At 43.3% G+C, this 20,877-nt stretch overlaps 1 protein-coding gene across 1 annotated transcript in view; it reads right to left on the reverse strand.

The window, feature by feature from the left end:
* GLDC (glycine decarboxylase) overlaps window positions 1–20,877 on the reverse strand; it is a 92,650-nt gene that overhangs the window by 61,087 nt on the left and 10,686 nt on the right. Inside the window, exon 3 of the mRNA XM_049896780.1 lies at window positions 10,077–10,212. Coding sequence (XP_049752737.1) covers window positions 10,077–10,212 — 136 coding nt within the window. The remainder of the gene's footprint in view (window positions 1–10,076; window positions 10,213–20,877) is intronic.

Genomic DNA, 20,877 nt, shown 5'->3' on the forward strand with positions numbered 1-20,877 from the left:
GAAACTTGCTATACAGAGTAGCTAAAGCAAATGTAAGCAATGATGAAGTAAAAGAGCTGAACAGAAGATTTCAAAGGGCAGCTTGAGAACGCAATGTAAAGTATTATAATGAAATGTGCAAAGACCTAGAATTAGAAAACCAAAAAGGAAGAACACACTCTGCATTTCTCAAGCTGAAAGACCTGAAGGAAAAATTCAAGTCTTGAGTTGCAATACTGAAGATTTCTACAGGCAAAATACTGAACAATGCAGAAAACATCCAAAGAAGACGGAAGTAATACACAGAGTCACTGTACCAAAAAGAATTGGTCAACGTTCAACTATTTCAGGAGCATATAATCAAGAACCTTGGTATTGAAGGAAGACATCCAAGATGCCCTGAAGGCACTGGCAAAAAACAAGGCTTCAGGAATTGACGGAATACCAATTGAGATGTTTCAACAAACAGATGGATGCAGCGCTGGAGGTGCCAAGAAACTTGGAAGACAGCTACTTGGCCAACAGACTGGAAGAGATACATATCTGTGCCCATTTCAAAGAAAGGTAATTCAACAGAATGTGGAAATTATCGAACAATACCATTAATATCACACACAAGTAAAATTCTGCTGCAGATAATTCAAAAATGGTTGCAGCAGTACATCGACTGCCAGAAATTCAGTACGGATTCAGAAGAAGATGTGGGACAAGGGATATCATTGCTGATGTCAGATGGGTCATGGCTGAAAGCAGAGAATACCAGAAAGATGTTCACCTGTGTTTTATTGACTATGCAAAGGCATGACTGTGTGGATCATAACAAATCATGGATAACAATGTGATGAACGGGAATTCCAGAACACTTAACTGTGCTCAAGTGGAACCTGTATATAGACCAAGAGGCAGTCATTTGAACAGAACAAGGAGATACTATGTGGTTTAAAATCAGGAAGTTGTGCATCAGGGTTGTACCCATTCACCATACTAATTTAATCTATATGCTGAGCAAATAGTCCAAAAGGCTGGACAATATGAAGAAAAACACAGCATCAAGATTGAAGTAAGACTCATTAACGACCTGTGATATGCGGATGACACAACCTTTCTTGCTCAAAGTGAAAAGAACTTGAAGGACTTACTGATGAAGATCAAAGGCTATAGCCTTCAGTATAGATTACACCTCAACATAAACACAAATTCTCACAACTGGACCAATAAGCAACATCATGGCAAGTGAAGAAAATATTGAAGTTGTCAAGGATTTCATTTTATTTGAATCCACAATCAATGCCCAGGGAAGCAACAGTCAAGAAATCAAATGATGCATTGCACTGGGCAAATCTACTGCACCTCTTTAAAGTGGTCAAAAGCAAAGATGTCACTTTGAGGACTAAGGTGTGCCTGACCCAAGCCATGGTATTTTCTATCACCTCATATGCATGTGAAAGCTGGACAGTGAATAACGAAGAGCAAAGAACTGATGCCTTTGAATTATGGTGTTGGTGAAAAAAATTGAATATACCATGGACTGCCAGAAGAACAAATCTGCTTTGGTGGAAATACAGCTAGACTGTTCCTCAGAAATGAGGATGGCGAGACTTCATCTCACATAGTTTGGACATGTTATCAGAAGGGAGCAGTCCCTGGAGAAGGACATTATGTTTGGTAAGGCAGAGGGTCAGCGAAAAAGAGGAAGACCCTTAATAAGTGGCTGCAAAAATGGGATCAAATCTTATACACAGAAAACCCTAAGGAATCCTCAAGAAAACTACTGAAACTAACAGAAGAGTTCAGCAGAGTATCAGGATACAAGATAAACATACAAAAATCAGTTGGATTCCTCTACACCAACAAAAAACATCAAAGAGGAAATCACCAAATCAATACCATTTACAGTAGCCCCCCAAGAAGATAAAATACTTAGGAATAAATCTTACGAGAGATGTAAAAGATTTATACAAAGAAAACTACAGTCCACTTCTGCAAGAAACCAAGAGAGACCTACATAAGTGGAAAAACATACCTTGCTCATGGATAGGAAGACTTAACATTATAAAAATGTCTATTCTACCAAAAGTGATCTATACATTTAATGCAATTCTGATCCAAATTCCAATGATATTCTTTAATGTGTTGGAGAAACAAATCACCAACTTCATATGGAAGGGAAAGAGGCCCCGGATAACTAAAGCATTACTGAAAAAGAAGAACAAAGTGAGAGGCCTTACTCTACCTGATTTTAGAACCTATTGTACCCCTACAGTATTCAAAACAGCCTGGTAGTGGTACAACAGATACATAGACCAATGGAACAGAATTGAGAATCCAGACATAAATCTATCCACATATGAGCAGTTGATATTTGACAAAGGCCCCAAAACAGTTAAATGGGGAAAAGACAGGCTTTTTAATAAACGGTGCTGGCATAACTGGATACCCATCTGCAAAAAAATGAAACAAGACCCATACCTCACTCCATGCACAAAGATGAGATCAAAATGGATCAAAGATCTAAATATAAAATCTAAAATGATAAAGATCATGGAATAAAAAATAGGGACAACGTTACGAGCCCTAATACATGGCATAAACCGTATACAAAACGTTACTAACAAAGCAGAAGAAAAACTAGATAACTGGGAGCTCCTAAAAATCAAACACCTATGCTCATCCAAAGACTTCACCAAAAGAGTAAAAAGACTACCTACAGACTGGGAAAAGGTTTTTAGCTATGACATTTCTGATCAGCACCTGATCTCTAAAATGTACATGATACTGCAAAAACTCAACTGCAAAAAGACACCCCTATTAAAAAATTGGCAAAAGATATGGACACTTCAGTAAAGAAGACATTCAAGTAGCTAACAGACACATGAGGAAAAGCTCTCGATCATTTGCCATTAGAGAAATGCAAATCAAAACTACAATGAGATTCCATCTCACTCCAACAAGGCTGGCATTAATCCAAAAAACACAAAACAATAAATGCTGCAGAGGCTGTGGAGAGATTGGAACACTTATACACTGCTGGTGGGAGTGTATAATGGTACAACCACTTTGGAAATCGATTTGGCGCTTCCTTAAAAAGCTAGAAATAGAACAACCATACGATCCAGCAATCCCACTTCCTTGGAATATATCCTAGAGAAATAAGAGCCTTTACACCAACAGATATATGCACACCCTTTTGTTCACTGCAGCATTGTTTACAATAGCAAAAAGATGGAAGCAACCAAGGTACCCATCAACGGATGAATGGATAAAGAAAATTATGGTATATTCACACAATGGAATACTACACGATGATAAAGAACAGTGAGGAATCTGTGAAACATTTCATAACATGCAGGAATCTGGAAGGCATTATGCTGAGTGAAATTAGTCAGTTGCAAAAGGACAAATATTGTATAAGACCAGTATTATAAGAACTCAAGAAATAATTTACACAGAGAAGAAAATATTCTTTGATGGTTACGAGAGTGGGGAGGGAGGGAGGGAGGGTGGGAGAAGGGTATTCACTAATTAGTAGATAAGAAGTACTTTAGATGACGGGAAAGACAACACACATTACAGGTGAGGTCAGCACAACTGGACTAAACCAAAAGCAAAGAAGTTTCCTGAACAAACTGAATACTTTGAAAGGCCAGCGTGGCAGGGGTTTGGGGACCATCATTTCAAGGACATCTAAGTCAATTGGCATAATAAAATCTGTTAAGAAAACATTGTGTATCCCACCTTGGCTTGAGGCATCTGGGGTCTTAAACACTAGCAACCGGCGATCTAAGATGCATCAATTGGTTTCAACTCACCTGGATCAAAGGAGAGTGAAGAACACCACGGACACAAGGTAATTAGGAGCCCAGGAGACAGAAAGGGCCACATACACCAGAGACTACATCAGCCTGAGACCAGAAGAGCTAGATGGTGCCTGGCTACAACTAATGATTGCCCTGACAGGGAATGCAACAGAGAACCCCTGAGGAAGCAGGAAAGCAGTGGGATGCAGACCCCAAATTCTTGTAAAAAGACCAGACTTAGTGGTCTGACTGAGACTGGAAGGACCCCGGTGGTCATGGCCCCCAGACCTTCTGTTGGCCCAAGACCGGGACCACTCCCAAAGCCAACTCTTCAGACAGGGATTGGACTGGACAATGGGTTGGAGAGGGATGCTGGTGAGGAGTGAGCTTCTTGGATCACGCGGACACTTGAGACTATGTTGGCATCTCCTCCCTGGAGGGGAGATGAGAGGGTAGAGGGGGTTAGAAACTGGCAAAATGGACACAAAAAGAGAGTGGAGGGAGGGAGCGGGCTGTCTCATTAGGGGGAAAGCAATTGGGTGTATGTAGCAAGATGTATATATTGTGTGAGAAACTGACTTGATTTGTAAACTTTCACTTAAAACAATCAAAAACCAAAACCCACTGCCGTCGAGTCGATTCCGACTCATAGCGACCCTACGGGACGGAGTAGAACTGCCCCATAGAGTTTCCAAGGAGCGCCTGGTGGATCCAAACTGCTGACCTCTTGGTTAGCAGCTGTAGCACTTAACCACTACACCACTAGGGTTTCACACTAGACATTAAAAAAAAAAAAAAAAGGGATCAAACATAGCAATGATTATATGGCTGGTGCAGGACCGGGCAATGTTTCATTCTGTTGTACATAGGGTCATTATGAGTTGGAACCAACTTGATGGCACCTAACAACAACTGCATGTATGTGTTATTGTAAACTGGCTCTTAACTCTTTCAAGACTCAATTATTTTCTGCTTTGAAGTTTTAGTTGGTACCACGTGTTTTCATAAAAGGAAGCATGGTGAATTTTCCTTGAGTATGGTTGAATTTTTGTGGGTGGTGTGGGTTTTTTTCCTTGTCCCCTCCCACAAGGCTATCCTTAGATACCCCTCCTAGTTTTCCTACCAAAAATGTACACATATCATACCACACCATGAAGAAACAACAAGTTGCAGCACATGTCCATTTTTGGTTGGTTTTTTTCTTAAACAATCATAAAGGTCCTTGCCTTTCAGCAGCATGCACTATCAATGGGACAGGACCTTCCCAATAAATGTGAGAGGTGCGAAATGTTGGTAGACAACCGTATATCCCAACTATAATGAAAGGTAAGCCCACTCTCCACTTGAGCTTACCTGTGGTATAATAAACAGAAATCTCACTTCCTATTATCTTTCTTCTAGCTGAAAGTTCACCTCATTCAAGTTCACAATAGAAGAACATCTGAGAATCTAATAATCTAACACTCAAAACATTTGTTTTTGTTTTTTTATTCTTTGTTTTATACTAACCAAGAGAAGCTATATGTGCTCCCAAGGAATTAACAGGTGTATCTGAGGAGTCTCATTACCCAATTACAAAGAGACTGTGGACGTTAACTCCACTACTATCAAAATGCAGGGATACAAATGAGCAGACTATAGCACAGTATAGACATAGATTCTGATCTTACTTCCTCCAGTTATAGGGAGGGATGTGGCTTTTGGTGTGTGAATTACCGATTTAATTCCTTCATCCTTTTCTTGATTATTCCATCCATTCAGTCATCCCACAAATATTTACTGAGGACCTACTAAGTGCCAAGACCTCTTATAGGTTCTAGTGATACATAATAAGCAAGATGGATGGATACAGTTCCTGCCCTCAAGGAAAGTATGTTCTAGATGAGATGTTGCCACTCTTGTTGGGTGCCATTGGTCCATTCCAACTCATCGCAACCCCACATGACAGAGTAGAATTGCCCCATACGGTTTCCTAAGCTGTTATCTTTACAGAAGCAGACTACCCATCTTTCTCCTGCTGAGATGTCGGTAGGTTTGAGCCGCTGACCTTTCAGTTAGCAGCCAAGTGCTTAACCATTGTGCAACCGGGGCTCCTTCTAGGGGGGAATAAAAACCAAAACCAAACCAAACTCATTGCTGTCAAGTTGATTCCGACTCATAGCAACCCTACAGGACAGAGTAGAACCACCCCATAGGGTTTCCAAGAAGCGGCTGGTGGATTTGAACTGCTGACCTTTTAGTTCACAGCCAAGCTCTTAACCACTGCACCATCAGGGCTCTAAGGGGTGAGGGGAAGATAAAAGACAGTAAATAATTGAAGTTATTTTAGAGTGATACATGTTTTAAAGAAAATGAAATAAGGCGTTAGGATCGAGGGTAGCTGAGGACTTAAGACAGAGCGGCTAGCTTCTCACCTAAAATCCGTTCCCTCTGACCCAGCCACAGCAGATCGGAATTGGGTCCATGTACTTGTGTGTGGCTGACATCACTTCATGTCTCTACTGTCTGTACTCCCCAAGCCAGACAAGTTTTGAGAGGCTATTTTTTCTGTTTTATTTCATTTTTTCAAGCCCTTTTTCCTTCTCTCCTGCTTCAGGTTCAGGATAATCTCTGGGATATTTCCATCCATCTTCTGTTTTTGAAAGGCTTTGAAATCAAGTCTAATTTCAATCTCTTCCTACCTCTGGGGGGTGGGGTGGAGAGCTTGCTTTACCAAGCAATACAATGTCAAGCCTTTGAAATAATTTTCTGAAGCTTTTATTGGAGTAACTGAGTACGTGTGTGTGTGTGTGTGTGTACAGCAGAGTGAGTTTTTGCTTCAATCAACTCTTTCAACAGCCTGGCTTAGGAACTGTAAATCAGTTGGCCAAATTGTAAGTGGCTGGTGAACCGGAAGGATCAGCCACACAATACATGGTGCAGGCAAGCAGCAAGGGGGTCAGGGCAGAAATGGGGGTAGACAAAGGCGTAGACAAAGGACAGGTAGGCAGTTCTGATCTTCGGTCAGACAGAACTTTCCCACACTGCCTGTGCCACCAAGACAGACCCAGCACTGCCCCTGCCATAGGCTTACGCTGCCTGGCCAACACCAAGCTGCCATCTCACTCAGAATCATTATTTGATATGTAGACACACACGCACATAGAAGCTAGCCCATCCAATAAAAAGGAAGAAAACTCAGTATGTCTATAAAGATGACCTAGAATATGCAGCAGGAAAAGAGAAAGACAGCAATACTCCAAAGAATTCATTAAAGTGCTGAATATAATGAAAAACAGGCAACAAACTAAGCATCCACTAACAGGGGGATGATACAATAATTAACACGCATAGAATGTGTTACTGTGTATTCATTAAACGTGATGCTAAAAGAGGATGGTTTCTGATACGGAAAATATTCATGATATTAATTTAAAAAGTAAGATGTAAAATACTATGCTTTTTTAAAATTATTTTGTTGTTGAGAATTTATTACGCAGAACATACACCAACTTAACATCTACGTGTACAGTTCAGTGACACTGATTACATTCTTCAAGTTGTGCAACCATTCTCACCCTCCTTTTCCGAATTGTTCCTCCCCACATTAACATAAACTCCCGTTACCCAAAGCCACTGATCACGTGGACTGTGACTCAGAGCGACCCTATAGGACAGAGCAGAACTGCCCCATAGGGTTTCCAAGGCTGTAATCCTTATGGAAGCAGACTGCCACATCTTTTTTTCCCAACTGCTGACCTTTCGGTTAGCAGCTGAGTGCTTAATCACCGTGCCTCCAGGGCTCCATAACATAAACTCACAACCCCCTCAGGTTCTTATCTAACCTTTTGAGTTGCTGTTGTCAATTTTATCCCATACAGATACATAACCAGTCGCCGTGGAGTCAGTTTTGACTCACAGCAACCCTCTAAGACAGAGTAGAGCTGCCCATCGAGTTTCTAAGGATCTCCTGGTGGATTCGAACTGCCACTCTTTTGGTTAGCAGCCATAGCTCTTACCCACTATGCCGCCAGGGTTTCCATATAGATACACAGACAGATCTTAAAAGAGCACAATGGTCAAGGCAGACATTCTTTACTAATTAAGCTAAACTGTTTGGTTTAAAGAAGACTTCAGGAGGTATTTCAGTTTTAAGGTTCCATGATCCCATTTTTATAATTTTATAAAAAGAAATGAGTGGACTGAAATGTTAAAGGTTGTTTTCTCTGGGCAGTGTGACTAGCAGCAATTTTTATTTTCTTTTTAGTCTATGTTCTAAACGTTAAAGACACTAGCTACCATTTATAACCATTTTCTATGTGTCAGGGACATATTTTCTACTGTTTTTTTTTTTCCAGTTATGTTATATATGCTCATTGTAAAAAGTTGGAAAACTCAGATAACTATTAAGAAAATAAAATCACCCATAATCCCCAAACTCCAAGACGATTAGGCAAAGCAAAGTGATTAATAAAATGTGTCTGTAATCCACAATTCCTTTGTTCCAATTGATTAACTCAATTGGTTTCTGTTTCTAGGTGTATTTTAATATTTTAAAAATGTATCTGCACAGCCATGAAAACATTCAGTCGGGCTCAAATAGGATATTGGATTTACTCAACATAAACAAACAAACAAAAAACTCATTGTTGTGGAGTTGATTCTGACTCATAGTGACCCTACAGGACAGAGTAGAACTGCCTCATAGAGATTCCAAGGGGCGCCTGGTGGACTCAGACTGCTGACCTTTTGGTTAGCAGCTGTAGCTCTTAACCACTACACCACCAGGGTTTCCGTACAGCATTAACATTGATTCCAAAATAATCAGTATGCTTTGTCCTTTTGGCTGTGACTTTCCTTCAGAATTGGGGAAAATGGGGGTGGTGGGAGCTCAGCAACAGGACATTCATGATAGTCTCTATTTTCACCCTGGTGCCAAAATCACACAAAACAAATAGCTGCAAGGAAGATATCAGTGCTCTGATATTAGTAACTGATGTTATCAGCAGTCTAAGATTTGGAACAGCGGACCCCATAAGATATATTCTGGACCTGATGTAAATTTTCTTTTAAGAGCCCAAATGTTTGTATTCTTCCATAGCTACGTTATCCATTTATTTTCACCTCACGTTGCCGGAATTTGTTGGTTCTGTCTCTATGGAAACCATTGAGAACTGTGATAATGAAGTCCACCCACCCACATGTGCACATCCCTCTCTATCGCGCCAGGCAGTGCAGTATCACCCCCGATTCAGATCCGCTATTGCAGAATGGAAAGGAGCAATATTTACAATGCACCCAAAAACAGGGACTGAAAAGCAAAGAACAACATCGTCTCACTCGCTCTCTGGGTGCTGGCTGCTCCCAGATTCGCTCACAGGCAGGAGGCAATATGGAGAATATTCTGCACGACCACCAAGAGCCAGGCTGCCGGCCAGGATTTAGGCAGCCAGGCTGCGTCAGCCCATTCATGGATGTTTGAGGCTTGTTTTTAAGGGGGAAGAGTCAGGCCATTTGCTTTTGAAATCCAACTTGGAGTTTACCGTTCAAACTTTTAGCAACAGCAGATGGGAAAGAAGCCACATTCCACACACTCAAAAAGCAGAAAAACTAGTTCCTTGGCAGTTAAGCTTTTCTTTTATTAATAAAAAAACGATACTACAGTTAGCATCTTGAAAACATTACGGAATCTTGAAGACACTAAATCTTTTGAAAGCATTATGTGGAGTGAAATAACTCAGTCACAAAAGGAAAGCTATTCTACAATCCCACTTACATGAAAAGGAGCCCTTGTGGCACAATAGTTAAGAGCTCTGTTGCTAACCCACCCAGCAGCTCCACGGGAGAAAGACCTGGCAATCTGCTCCCGTAAAGATTACAGACTAGAAAACTACTCTGTCGTGTGATGTCGACTGTAAGTCTAAAATCGACTTGTTGGCACACAACCACAACCACTCATATGAAATAGGCAAATGTGTACCCATTGCTATAAAGTCGATTTCGACTCATAGCGACCCTATAGGACAGAGTAGAACTGCCCACAGGGCTTCCAAGGCTGCAATCTTTACAGAAGCAGAGTGTCACATCTTCCTTCTGTGGAGCTGCTGGTGACGTCAAACCACCGACTTTTTGGTTAGCAGCTGATGACTTTAACCAGGAGACAGATAAAGCTACAAGGATCACTGGTGGTGACCAGAAGCTGGAGTAGACAAGGAAGGACCTCCCCTAGAGCCACACCCTGCATTTGGACTTTTAGCCTCCCGAACTGTGAGAAGATAAATTTTTGTTCTTTAAAGACAAAAAAGAAAAGAAATATTTTACCATCCCGAGTTCTCCAGTAAGTTTCGGACGATTGTCTGTGGCACCGAGCAGTTGTAATAGCCCATGCCAATATAGGATCTCCAAATCTGGTTTTTGCTGGAAATGGCATGCAGAGTGGCAAGGATTTCATTTTCACCTGATAGTGAGAAGGAGAGAAAACATCTTAGAAGCAAGCTGTATTTATCAAGACCACAATTTTGTTTGGATATTTCTATGAGAACGGAAACCCCAGTGGCATAGTGGTTAAGAGTTACAGCTGCTAACCAAAAGGTCGTCAGTTCAAATCTACCAGGTGCTCCTTGGAAACTCTATGGGGCAGTTCTCTGTCCTATAGGGTCACTATGAGTTGGAATCGACTTGACAGCAACAGATTTGTTTGTTTGTTTGTTTTATGAGAACAACTGGACAGAAAATATAAGAATCCAACCCCCAGCACTAAAGTATACAGAATTCTGAAGAATCCCAAAACAGCCCTCAATTTCTCCTCAAAGCTAGTTCCACATGATTGTTTTGACTCTTCTTCTTTTTTTTTTTTTTGACTCTTCGGTCACCAGAGTTGCCCAACTTTAACACCTGCCTCATTCCAGGTTTCTTCTATTTCTTTCACGTGGTTTCTGTTCTGATTCTAAATAGATACCCTGTTCTACTCTAAGCAAAATGTTAAACATTTCCCATTTTAAACTACCTTATATACACTCTGGAAGCAGGAAGGGTTTCACAGTCTTAAATAACGCGTAACCTAGATTTTCTCTAAAATTGTTCTACTGACTCATACAGTGACTCCTTTGTGTCACTGAAAGAACTGTTTATCAAAAAGTTCAGCACCCAGCAATGTAGAATATAATAAAAGATCCACATGCAGTTTTAACCGGTATTTCCATTAAGGCTCTCAGATAATTAAGTAAGAACCGCAGAAGTTGAATTTTGGTGTTGGCGAAGAACATTGAATATACCGTGGACTGCCAAAAGAACGAACAAATCCGTCTTGGAGGAAGTACAACCAGAATGCTCCTTAGAAGCAAGGATGGCAAGACTGAGTCTTACATACTTAGGACATGTTGTCAGGAGGAATCAGTCCCTGGAGAAGGACATCATGCTTGGCAAAGTTCAGGGTCAGCGGAAAAGAGGAAGACCCTCAACGAGGTGGATTGACACAGTGGCTGCAACAATGAGCTCAGGCATAACAACGATTGTAAGGATGGCGCAGGACCGGGCAGCGTTTCGTTCTGTCGTGCATAGGGTCGTGATGAGTCGGAACTGACTAGATGGCACCCCACAATAACAGCAAAAGTTGTTGGATGTAAGCAAGACCCTATTTTGGGTTCCTTCATATAATAACAACATAATAATCACATCAAACATTTATTGAGGAACCCTGGTGGCATGGCAATGGTTAAACTGCTCATTTGCAATTGGAACCCAGCTGCTCTGAGTGACAAAAGACCTGGCGATCTTCTCCTGTAAAGATTTCAGCCCTATGGGGCAGTTCTACTCTGTCCTGTAGGGTTGCTATGAGTCAGAATCAACTAGACAACACACAGCCACAACATTTATTGAACATTTACTCTTTGCCAAGAATTGAGGCAAAAGCTCTTCATGAAGCTTAGCAAATAGGCTTGGAGTCACTTGACCAAAGCCACATGGCTTTAAATTAAAGGATTAAAATTCCACCATGTCTAACTCCAAATTCCACACTTTAACTACGAGGGACCCTCCAGGACAGAGGAGAACCACCCCATAGGGTTTCCAAGGCTGTAATCTTCACTGAAACAAACTGTCACATCTTCCTCCTGAGGAGCGGCTGGGGGGTTTGAAGAGTGGACCTTTCAGTTAGCAGATGGGCACTTTAACCGCTGCACCACCAGGGCTCCTTCTTTTAACTTTCGTGAATTCCATAGGAATATTATTCTCATTAATCCTTCCTTATCCTCAGTGAACACACTTTCCCCTTTCTCCTCTCACACACCCACTCAACGAGCTTTCACAGGAAGTAAATTCATGAGATGTGTCATTTTACCACACCAGCTCAAGGAAGGAGAGGACCACGGGAATCAATTTCATGGGTAAATAATAATCCAAGTTTATTGGTAACTAAACTGCTTTATAGAGCCCTGGTGGTACAGTGGTTAAGAGCTTGGCTGCTAACCAAAAGGTCGGCAGTTCAAATCCACCAGCTGCCCCTTGGAAACCCCATGGGGCAGTTCTACTGTGTCCTATAGGGTCGCTATGAGTCAGTTTTTAAATCAGTTTTTAAACTGCTTTATGGAGGAGGATCTTGCCTTCGTCCAGTGAAAACTTAAGAAGTGTAAGTGAAAGGACCATGAACCAACATCTGAAGAGAAGGACAAGTACAGCACACTTAGGAACAGTCAAGCGAGAAAGCTGATCACTTCCCGACTGGTCTTAGGGGCGGCGTGATTCAGAAGCCCAGTGGGAGGGGACGTTCATTAGCAGTGCCTGCAAGGCCAGCTTCCCTGCACCATATTATGCCCTGGCAACAAAAGGTCCAGCTCCCAAATGAGAACAATCTGTGAGGGGGTTGGTCTGTCTAATCAAGACTTTAGCCTGTGGTAATAACAGAGTATTTTCAAGCTGGAGGATAATACAATTCTCTCTACATGATAGAAAGATAAATCCACTGATGATATGAGTAGATCAGAGAAGGGAGACCCTGGAAACAGGGAGACATGGTAAGAGGCCAGCACAATAGTGCTCGAGGGAGATGGGGAAGGGGAGCTCCCTGTATCAGCCATTGTCGGAACAAAGTGTGCTGCCATTGGGCTCTGCTGGCCAGTTAAACCATACTCAGACAGGTAAACTTCATTTCTTTGCTAGATACTTTCCAGTTGCTGTAGGGTCGACTTCAACGTAGGGTGACCCCATACATGTCAGAGTAGAATTGTGCTCCATTGAGTTTTCGATGGGTGATACTTCTGGAAGTAGAAAGCCAGGCCTTTCTTCCAAGGTGCTGCTGGGTTGACCCAACCTTCAAGCTTTTGGTTAGCAGTCAAGCACATTAACCATTTGCACCACCCAGGAACTCTTTGCTAAATTCATCTTTCCATAAATTGTGTAAGGTTCTACTAGTGAAAATAATCAACCTAGTGTGTACCATCTTATTTAATAAACAATCTTCTTATCAGCTGGCACAAGAGAGCCAGCACTACCTGTTTGGAATGCATTGAGATTCTAGGCAGAAAAGTTCAGTAGCTTTTCCTACAGCTCCTTTGTGGAATCAGTTATACACAATCATACTGCCAATTATACAGCCCAAAGGTCTACACAGAGCATTGCTCGCTCATTCTCACAGCTTAACGTGTTAGAGGACAGTAGCCATGTTCTTCCACAACTGGCTGGGCTAAGATAACCAACCCAATGGCTGGTTCCTAACTGGCTCCATGCTTGGGGAAAAACAGCACAATGGCAGTTGAAATGATTACCAATAGCTGCAGGGAAATTGGTGGGACTGAAAAAATTACTTGTCCCTGGGTGGCACAAACAGTTAAGCGCTTGACTACTAGCCAATGGTTGGTGGTTCAAATCCACCCAGAGGTGCCTCAGAAGACTCATGGGGTCACCATCAGTCAGAATTAACTGGAAGGCAACTGACAGTAACAACAACAAAAGGATTATTTAGACCTACGGTTAGAGCGCCAGCAGTGCAGGCGTGTCCTCCCTCTTTCCCCACCCATCACTCCTGCCACCCCAAGAGAACATAATGGTACTAGAGAGAGAGGAATTTGGCAATTGTGCCACAGGCCACAAGCACAGTCCCTCATAGGCCAAGCCATCTGAAAAATACATTTCAAGGACTCAGATTCCAGAAAAGGTCATGGAGCAGGGCTGGAATTGAAGAAGAATCCTGAGCTTAAGCAAAATCCCATCCTTTGTCTTGGAATACAAAACACCATCCTTCCTCCAACAAAAATCTGCTCTTGCCCAATGCGTAGGTGCTCAAATCTACCGATTTTGCTTGTGTTGTTGTGTGCCATCAAGTTAATTCCAACTCATGGCGACCCCACAGGACAGAGCAGAACTGCCCCACAGGGTTTCCTAGTCTGTAATCTTTATGCACGCAGACTGTCACATCTTTCTCCTTAACAACTGTGCCACCAAGGCTCCTTATTGCGCTTGTAGAACTTTAGAAGTTCTCTTTTACATATGGTTTCATTCTCTGTTCCTATGATAGCAGCCCTGGTTGTGTATGCTAATTCCCATTGATAAAAATAGGATTGAGGTTTCTACTACAGGTATGAATGGATGAGGCCACCTCCCAGGGAAGCAGTACAACAGGTGCATAGTAGTACTTCCCTGAGGCAAGGTGAAGAGTAGGACCCCTGGGAAGGTGGCAAGGCACCACCCCAATCCTGCCAATCTGTTCAACAAGACCAGATTCTCAGTCAAGAAGCCAAATTCATTGAGAGTATCACATGGGATAAATGATGTCCTGTTTTCTTACTTGCCAGGAAAAGGAACTCAGGAACCAAGATGGCACCTGCCGCTTGGAAATGTGCAGGAAGCTGAGGTGCTGGAAAGTTCGACGAGGTGCTTATAAAGTTTTCCCCAATCAACGGGGTAGAACAGAGGCCTTGCTTCTCAAGCTTGATTTTTTAACCATTATTTCTTTTAGTGATTAAAAGTTTTTCACTTTTCCCCCTTAAAAAAAATTGAACTGTGGCAGGTGAGTTAGCAGGAACCGCAGGAAGAGGAACCCAAGGGAAGCGCCCCCAGGGAGATGAGAAGATGCCTGCAGTGGTGCCCAGCCCTGCCACTTGGCTCCCAACGTCTTCCTTCTGGGGCTCTCTCAGCTAGAAACTTCTTTCTATGTCTCAAGTTGCACCATTTTTATGCTTCTGGGTCTCAGCTAGAATTATTCTTCCTTCGTTTATGCTAACTGGCTCTTTAAAGATTTCAGGTGTCTCATTCAAGTATGTCAAACATCAGTGGCAGCTCTGGGGATGCTAACATTTATCTGGAGACCTTGAACTCTCAGCTAGAACCATGTAAGCGTCTGCCTTTTCCTCTTATTAGAAAACCCTTTCTCCCAGCAGGGCTGTCCAGGAGGATGACAAGGAGCAAGCCCTGTGGCGAAGAGGCCCAACCAGAACACAGTTTCTTTGCTTCAGCCTCCTGCCCTGCCCTGCCCTGCCTGCCCTGCCCTGGCCTGCCCTGCCCCTGGCCTGCCCTGCCCTGTCCTGGCCCTGCCCTGCCCTGGCCCTGCCCTGCCCTGTCCTGGCCCTGCCCTGCCCTGGCCCTGCCCTGCCCTGGCCCTGCCCTGCCCTGGCCCTGCCCTGCCCTGCCCTGGCCTGGCCCCATGTATCACCAGTAAGAAAGAGTAGACAGCCACCCCGGGGCCAGCCAGGAACCACTGGCCCTCTCCCCATCATCTCAGGTCTCCAGGTACATGTTAGCGTCTCTCAGGGCAGCCACTGATGTTTCCACACACTTGGAAACACCTGAAATTTTTAAAAGGCCAACTAGCATAAATGAGGAGCAAAATTATAGGTAACACCCAGAAGAATAAAAATAGTCAAGCTTGAGACACAGAAGTTTCTAAACCTACAACAGCTATATTCTAGTACCCACAGGACCAACCAAACTTTCCAAGCTGGGTGGGCTCTGCCCCAATCCAGCTTGGGGCTGATTCACATATTTTCCAATCAGCCCTCACTCAGCATGCCTGTAAAAATGGTGTGGTGGAGGCATCTGACCTCCTCTAACTTCACAAGGGGGAAGAAGAATCAAGATCAACAGCCCAAGGCTGATTCCTGTCAGACATACCTTCACTCTCTAACCTTTTTACCAATTCCTACACCAGTTTTCTAACCCATGGCACTCTCTACTTCTTTGTTGGGTTTGGTAATTCATTGCAATGGCCATACAGAACTCACCATACTCACAATTATGGGGTTTCTTAGGGAAGTAACAGGTTAAAATTCAATCAAGACAGCCTCTTAGCTGTGCCCACAGGCAGGCCTCTCTCCAGCCCTGGGCCCTTCTGCCTGGCTTCTGCCCTGCTTGGGCAAACATTACACAGCTCTTTAGCTCTGCCAGTAAGGGCCTGGAGGCATCCCGCTCCACCAGTAAGCCTCAGTCCGGAGGTGCTCAGCTCTCTGGCTCCATGGGCCTTGGTGGGCCACAAGCACCTTATCTGCACTGTGCCCACCCAATCACTGTGTGGGAGTCACAAAGTCTATGGCTAGAAGGGTCATATTAAGTAATTCACTGCACCGCAATACCTGTGCACCCAACTATACCTTCTGCAGAGGACAAGGTGCGTTAACGGAATGAGCAGTCCTCTGTACATTAAGCTACCCTGAGCCATCGAGAGCAAAGGAGGTGCCTGGTCAAGCTTCTGAAAGCAAGAATGGGTGAGAAGTCTTTCCCACCCATACATCCATTTTTCGTTCTGACCAAACTTCCAAGCCAGAACCCAAGACATCTGTGAGTAGAGGAACAGAGAAGTTAAGCTGCTTCTTGCGTGATCAAACCTGAGACCTCAGGCCTCACCAGCCACATATGATAAAAAGTATTCCCCAAACACACAGCTTAGTGACTGTCTGACTTGTATTGAATGTTTATTTAGGGGTTGTCATTTCTCATACCCGCTAATGAAATCTCACTTTGGCCAAATCGGCACAAGAGCCAACCCAGTGTGTTTTGGAGCTCAGAGTAGGAGTTACTGTATTAAATGACAGAGGCCAAGGTGGCAAAGGATGGGGAGAAAAGGAGAGAAGAAGGAAAATTCGAGAACCAGAGATCAGCCTGCCAAACTTTCCTGAAATTAAACTTATCAAAACTGAGTCACTAAAAGCACCTTTTGGGCTGTGATTGATCTAAAGAATACCCCAAATCCTAAGCATCCAATACCCAGCACTGCACTTCACAGAGGATTTCCACTTTCCTCTCCCCTCGGAAAAGAACTTCCTTTCCAGAGAAAACAGTGTGGGGTCCTTAATGTCCGAAGTGACGGCCTTTTTTCCCCATGAAGTAAGAGAAGCATTATACAAAGGCAAGTGGGCCACGCAAACCCTGGGCCCTCGCCTACACCTACGCAAGCTGTGTGAACAAAGGAGAGAGAGGAAAGAGAAGACAGACCAGCTTTCCACGCAGAGCAGACGCACAGCAGGGCACATTCCTCACACTTTCCCTTCCAACTTGACCCAAACAGCTTCCTCCTGTGAACAGGCCTAATTCCTGTAACTGCTGGTCTTCCCGAATGTGAACTACAACGAAAATAACCACGGGGGGGGGGGGGGGGGGGGGCGGGGAACAAGATGGAACAAAAAAGGGAGCGTCCAGTAAGAAACAACTGGACAAGTTTAGCTTAACTAGTAAAGAAAGTCTGCGTTGAGCATTGTGCTCTTTAAGATCTATGTGGGATCAAACTGACAACAGCAACTCGAAAGTTTAAGTAGGAAGCTTAAGGGGTGGTGAGTTTATGTTAATGGGGGAGGAACAACTCAGAAAAGGAGGGTGAGAATGGCTGCATACTCAAAGAATGTAATCAATGTCACTGAATTGTACATGTAGAAACTGTTGAACTGGTGTATGTTCTGCTGTGTATGTTCTCAACAACAACAAAAAATAAAATAAATTAAAATTAAAAAGAAAAAAAAACACACTTGGAGAGGAGCCCTCATTCCCAGATCCCAACTGCCACTGCCGGATCCCAGACACCATTGCCAGATCCCATCCACCACTGCCAGATCCCAGCCATCATTCCTGAATCCCAGCCATCATTCCTGAATCCCAGCTGTCATTCCTGAATCCCAGCTGTCATTCCCGAATCCCAGCTGTCATTCCTGAATCCCAGCCGTCATTGTCGAATCTCAGCAATCATTCCTGAATCTTATCTGTAATTCCCAGATCCTAGCCATCACTGTTGGATCCCATTCGTCTTTCCTGAATTCCAGCCATCATTCCAGATTCCAGCCTCCAGCCTTCTATGGCAGGTCCTATGCATTACTTTGGATTCTCAGACATGAAAACACTCAAGCAATCCTTCAGGAACCTGAGCAGAAAGTTCTTTTCTTGCAGAATAAACGCCTGCCTATAAGCTTGTTTATCCCTCTGCCTCGAAGCACTGCATAACGCATGGTCTTAATGTGCAAAGAACAGAGTTTAGCAGCCTCCTGAAGCCACTACCTAAGGATCGGCAGGTGAGGACAGGTGCTGCTCCTGCTTCCAGGAATTCAGAATGAAGGCTTTCTCCTTACATAGTTCCCTGGAAGTGCCTATCCAAGAGCAACTGCCTTGTTCTTGTGCCTAAAACATCAACGAGACCTTTGTGCCAAGCACTACACCTAACAAATTCTTTCTAACAGGAATAAGTTGATTTAACTGTTAAATACTCAGTGCATCACTAGGGCTAGGTTTTAATTCCCCACAGAAGCGAATATGCCAATGGCAAAATGTCATCAGAACGGACAGACAAGGTGTTAAGTCCAAACACCTGCGCCACCTAAACACACATACAGACTCCCCTAAACCCATTCCCCAAAATACACCTCTTTACTTTTTTGTCTCAATAATATGAAGAAATGTATCCATGCTTTGCTCTTGCCTCTTTGACAATCTAGAATTGCTATGCATAAGATTATAACTAGTAATTGTATAATGTTGTCACTTATGTTTAAAAAAAAGAAAAAATAAATATATACATGCACATGCTTGTATATTAATCAAACCTCTCTGGGAGGATTAAAAAAACTGGTAATAGAAGGGAGAAAATTCGTGCTTTTGAATTTGGGCCATGTGCCTATATTATTTACTAAAAAAATTAAAACATCATGCCTAGGTTCCTCAAAAAATTAAACATAGAATTACCATATGACCCAGCAATTCCACGCCTAGGTATATACCCAAAAGACTCGAAAGCAGGGATTCAAGCAGATACTTGTGCTGCAACGAACACTAACAGAAACAACCCAAGTACCATCAACAGATGAATGGATAAACAAAGCGTGTCATATACACACAGTGGACTATTGTTGAACCATAAAGAGAACTGAAGTTCTGGTACCTGTTACGATATTGATGAACCTTGAAAACGTTCTGCTAAGTGAAAGAAGCCAAACACAAGACAGCAAATATTGGATGATTCCACTTATATGCAATATCTAGAATAGGTAAATGCAGCTGTTGTTAGGTGCCATCAGGTGCCATCGAGTCGATTCCAACTCATAGCGACTCTGTGTACAACAGAACGAAACTCTCCAAATACAGATACAAAAGTTTATCAGGGGTTGCCAGGGAAGGAGAGGAGGAGAGAATGAAGAGTTATTGCTGAGGGGATCCTGGGTTTCTGTTTGGGGTGATGAAAAACACTTTTGGAAAAGGATAGTGGTGATGGTTGCCAGCACAGTGAACGTGCTTAATGTCACTGAATTGTATACTTAAGACTGGTTAAACAGCAAAGTTGTTGTGATATATATTTTACCACAATTTTTTTTAAATGTATACCTAGGATGAAACTCTCCTTGTGAAATATGTGGCTGCAGACACCTGTCAGTTCCACACCCTGGCACGTGCAGCCTAGTCACACTCAGCACAGAGCAGCCCCTCACCAGCGTCAGAGCCCCCTGCCACGCCTCGCTCTTCATGCACTTGGCAAAATCCTGGGAAAAGGTCTCCCAGGAAATCACCAGGACTGAAAACCAACACACTCATATTTTAGTTTGCCCAGACAATGCCATCAGCTTGAGAAAGGCCTTCCTTGGCCAGAAGCTAGAGGGGAAAGCTGGGGCCAGAAGGTGAGGGCCAAGCCCGTGGTGGCATATTTTTCTTGCCAAGATGCAGCTCCTTGGCTTCAAACCTGGGCAGGAAACCATGGAGCGGGGTGGGGCTGTCCATCAAGAACGAGAGAACACGAATTATGGCACATGCCAGGGTTTGCTGAGTGGAAGCCAGAATTTGGATAAAAAATCCCATGCTGATGCTTCTTTTTTTTTTTTTTTTTTATGCTTAGCTTCCCCCTAACGTCACTTAATCATTTATAGCATCTCAGACCTTCCCCCACGGCAGTGGGGCTTAAACGCACTTTAAAAAAACATAAAAGCCAAACTCCTTGCTGTTGAGTTGATTCGGACTATAGTGACCCTACAGGATAGAGTAGAACTGCCCCATAGGGTTTCCAAGGCTGTAAATCTTTACAGAAGCAGACTGCCTGCCCTATGATTCTCCCACAGAGTGGCTGATGGGTTCAAACCCCTGACCTTTCGCTTAGCAGCCAGGTGCTTAACCACTATGTCACCAGGGCTCCTTTAAGTCCACTTACCAGCCAATAAGCCCTACTCCCTGTATTTGTTAAGTGTCCTCCCTGGGCAAAGGAAGGCCTCACAATTAAAGCCTCTTGAATCCACAGAACTTGTTCATTCCAGGAAGGCCAATTCAATCCATAAACTCTGTGTCGCGTAAAATAAAACCAAAAAAAAAAAAAAAACCAACCAGTTGCCATCAAGTCAATTTCAACTCATGATGACCCCAGCGCATCAGTGTAAAACTGTGCCCTGTAAGGTTTTCAAGGCTGATTTTTCAGGAGATAGCAAGGGCTTTCTTCTGAGGTGCCTCTGGATGGACTCAAACATCCAACCTTTCAGTTAACAGCCAAGCATGTTAACCATTTGCACCATTCAGGGACTCTCGTAGTACAGAATAAACCAAAAAAAACCAAACCCATTGCTGTTGATTCCAACTCATAGTGACCCTATAGGACAGAGTAGAATTGCCCCATAGGGTTTCCAAGGAGCTGCTGGTGATTCGAACTGCCGACCTTTTAGTTAGCAGCAGAACTCTTAAC

Source organism: Elephas maximus, chromosome 9 (assembly GCF_024166365.1).
Source record: "Elephas maximus indicus isolate mEleMax1 chromosome 9, mEleMax1 primary haplotype, whole genome shotgun sequence".
Classification (NCBI taxonomy): domain Eukaryota; kingdom Metazoa; phylum Chordata; class Mammalia; order Proboscidea; family Elephantidae; genus Elephas; species Elephas maximus.